A 3,666-nucleotide genomic window follows, 5' to 3' on the forward strand; every position below is an offset into this window, starting at 1 on the left:
TGTGTGTGTGCGCACGCGCGTGTGTGTGTGTGTGCATGAATGTGTATGCATGCGTGTGTATGCGTGCATGTTTGCGAATGAGAGAGGAAACTCGAGTCCTGCTACAACTCTACAGACAGTACGATTAATTTCGTTTCACTATGTAGTACATCTGTTTATGCCCGCATTTTCTCCAGACCGACATTATTTTATAATTCACAGTAAGAAACAAACTGATCACTTAACAAATAAACAAATATTTTATTTGAGTTGGTTAATGTCTGCTTTTGAGTCGATACATCAGGGTGTGTTTTAGAGAACTTGTTATGGTGCCCACAGCATCCTTTACAATGAATGCTCCCTACAGGTTCGTTTCGCCCTGTCCATTTTCGCCGCTATCGGGAGTCGCTCGAACGAGCCTTTGCTTATACCTCCAAAAATTGTTTTCGTCAAAACAAAAAAATTGCTGTCGAAGAAAATTATATGTGAAAACAGTTTTAAAAATCACTTTACAATATCCAGACAAAATTCTCAACATTCTTCACTACAATATTGAAACATTTTTAACAGTTTTAAGATAATAGTATATAATATAGACGACGGGGATTGTTTAGGCGCTGCATTCGCACGGGGTGAAAAAATAAATATCATTAGTTTGTTTCTGTAAAAAAAAATCTTAGCATAAAATAATTTTGAAGGAAAACACAACAAAAATATATTGAAGAGGTTAACTTACGTATCCGGAGGCCGCATCCAACAGTCCTATGAGAATGAGAAGGGGAACCATATAGAAACCCGCATCGCGGGCTCCAGTGATCTTCATTTCACGGAGTTAATCAGCCCTCGATTGGAAGATGTCCCTCCCGACTGGCGAGTAAACTCTTGGAAACCTTCACTGTGTTTAACCTAGTCTTGAGTCACTCCTCAGAAAATCACCATAGCCTAAAAGTGTTCACGGTAAACCTACAATAGAGAAATGAGTTTCAAATTGTTTGCCGTCAAGACTCCTAGTGCCTTATTCCACCATCTTGACGGCCTAGCAGAAATCTTTTCTCGCTACCGACCTGCTCACGAGTAAGCACTACTTGTAAAAGGAACTATTTTTGATGAAAATAACAAACTATCTTTAAGAGTCGAAAAATTTTCAATTCTGGGTTTAAAAGTTAGAAAAGTATATCAATTCAGCAGGAAAAAAGATTTCTGCGTCTGTACTCGGCCTGAAACTTGAAAATCAAAGAACAAATTTGGGATTATTTTCTTACGCGGTACCAGAGTTCCGCCCATAGGTAGTACGCCGTCTGGGTTCTAACCGTGGCCACTGTCAATCATCTCATCGCAATACCGTGCTTACCCCACTAACCCAGTAATTCCCTCATGAATATGTATGGCTGCTCGTTCATCAGCGTTCCTGCGTACACACCCTGAGCTCAAGAGGTGGGAGTGAGGGTCCACTCAAAACTTTCTAATTACGGCTGTGGTGGGTGTCGATAAGTGACCACAACAACCGTTAAAGTAAGAAGGGGGAACCCAACAAGGGTGGGGATGCACAATAATCATTTTGTTTCAAATCTTTAATTTGTACTCATACTTATTACGTGGAGTGGGTGGAGCTCTTAGTCTTGTTATAGAGAGCTTTTTATTATGCGCATAACTTATAACTAAGGTGCGTGGGACAACGGAAATAAATATCACATATCATAGTTAGTTTTGTCTTAATTAAAGGTGACACCCGAGACAGAAAAAGAAATATACGCAAACGGTTAGTGGTTTCCGCACCCCCTGTAGGCGTGACACGCTGGATTATTCATTCACAAAACCCTGGGCGCGTACAGACGTTCTCTTTATGGCCTCCATTAGCTCACGGTAGCTATGCACGTTCATAGGCTCCGCCCCCTTTCTCCTCCCGTACTTCAGTCAAGCTTTACTCTTCCGCTGCATACGCGAACACCAGATCGCCAGGCGCCTCCAAGAACAGAAAATATTCTTGAGAGGATCTGTGTGTGTTTGTGTAGTAGTCTCGATGAGAGAGAGAGAGTAGGAGAAGATTGTGACTAAATAGACACTAACTGGGATTTCTAAATCCTACTTGGGCTGAATTTTTATTCAGCCTTGCTAGGAAGGCTGTAAAAACGGCGGCCGTCGCGCTGTCTGCTTCGACTCCAGAGTCCCCCCGACATATTCCAGGGCCGTATGAGGCAGCACATTGAGGGTACTGCCACCAGGGCTGCTGGTGCCGCACAGGTTTCTCAACAGTTTCCATCCAATTTTTCTTGTGATCACAGAACCAGTAAACCAGTGCGACGGCGCACGATGTCCTCATGGTGAGTACACTACTGTTTTTTCTCTTCTCAAACCAGTCTTTTCATAAGTTTGAAAGTTTGTACGAACTAGCTTGCTCGGTTTTATTAAGCGTTTTTTAAAATCCGCTCTTCAGATCGCCCCACTCAGAAATGTGAAAGTGTGGCAGAGAAGCTTGAATGACCATAAGTCGTACGATTATTTCTGAACTGCAAAACTCAGAGAAATCTATATCTTTGGAGGAAGATTTTGATTTAAGTACACATTTCATTTTCTTTATGACTGTTGCATTCAGTATAGTCTTGTAGCACGGCCCGAAAGCCATATCCCTAAAGAAGTCGATCATGTTTTACAATGATGGTGCAGGAAAAGATTCATTATTATATTCAGCTTCACAAGTATAAGAAATAACCTGGGTTAGTATGGTTTCTTATGCCAATGAGCTGTAAGAGAATTACTCACTATAACCCTTTCTATTGATCTAAAGTAAAAGAGACAAGAAAAATGAGTCGTCCATCCCACCAACACTTTGTTTTTTCTTTCTCTCTTTCTCTTCCAGGCTCCTTCTTAGCATATTTGTAGTTATCTTAGGTTCATTGGTTAGCAGCGCATCGGCGGTAAGTACAACTTTCGTTATTTCTCCCCCGTCCCCACAATCCTGCTTGGATGAGCATGCCAATACTTTTCATGCCAGGATCAGTGTGCATGGAGGAAATCACGGGCACGATCCCTTTTGTGACATGTGACCAAAGGAAAGTATGACAAAGATAAGAAAGAGCCCATAATATTTACATTTCAGTTAGTCTAGGCCAAAGTTAAAGTCTCAAACTCATACAGTATGCAATGTGCAGTAGGGTACTCGCAACTTTTTCATGTATTATATTGTCGTCGGTGAAAGTCAACAAAAAAAAAAAAGGCGAATGAGGACCCAAACTATAACAGAAAAAAGTGCATGATGCATGAGGGTGTGAGGAGGAAAAAAAAAAGGGGGGGGGGACGGTGGGTCACGTTTTTCTTTCACGTGTTCCCCCCTCCCCGCTCAAAATTTTGCTAAGGAGGCAAAATCCAGCAATTAAACTTGATGGTCCAACTAGTATAATAGTGGGCCTGCTGCAGTTGCGCAGTCCCGTTTCGCCTCCTAGACGTTCCGCCTCACCAGGTGGCGCTGCGCCCAGAGTTGCAGGGAGCATTCATTGTGTAATGGGCGGAAATGCTAAAAGTGACTGACGTCACATGTCACGTAACATTCTGTATCCCCAACAAGACTTTCGACTTTTTCCTCATCCCTCGCCCACTTTCGTTCTTTCATTCCTGCTTTTCTCTTTTTCTTTTTTTTCTTTTTCTTTTTCTTTCTCTCTCTCTCTCTCTCTCTCTCTCTCTCTCTCTCTC

At 42.1% G+C, this 3,666-nt stretch overlaps 2 protein-coding genes across 2 annotated transcripts in view; one reads left to right on the plus strand and one right to left on the minus strand.

The window, feature by feature from the left end:
• Positions 1–1,346, minus strand: part of LOC101860986 (collagen alpha-5(IV) chain) — a gene marked incomplete in the record, with an annotated part of 52,587 nt that extends 51,241 nt beyond the window's left edge. The window contains 2 exon segments of the mRNA XM_013085487.2: positions 716–942; positions 1,242–1,346. Coding sequence (XP_012940941.1) covers positions 716–802 — 87 coding nt within the window.
• Positions 1,347–1,578: 232 nt separating this feature from the next.
• Positions 1,579–3,666, plus strand: part of LOC101861220 (collagen alpha-2(IV) chain) — a gene marked incomplete at its 3' end in the record, with an annotated part of 29,766 nt that continues 27,678 nt past the window's right edge. The window contains 2 exon segments of the mRNA XM_005103576.3: positions 1,579–2,300; positions 2,837–2,894. Of these exon segments, the coding sequence (XP_005103633.2) occupies positions 2,170–2,300; positions 2,837–2,894 (189 nt within the window).

Source organism: Aplysia californica, unplaced genomic scaffold, assembly GCF_000002075.1.
Source record: "Aplysia californica isolate F4 #8 unplaced genomic scaffold, AplCal3.0 scaffold00379, whole genome shotgun sequence".
NCBI lineage: Eukaryota > Metazoa > Mollusca > Gastropoda > Aplysiida > Aplysiidae > Aplysia > Aplysia californica.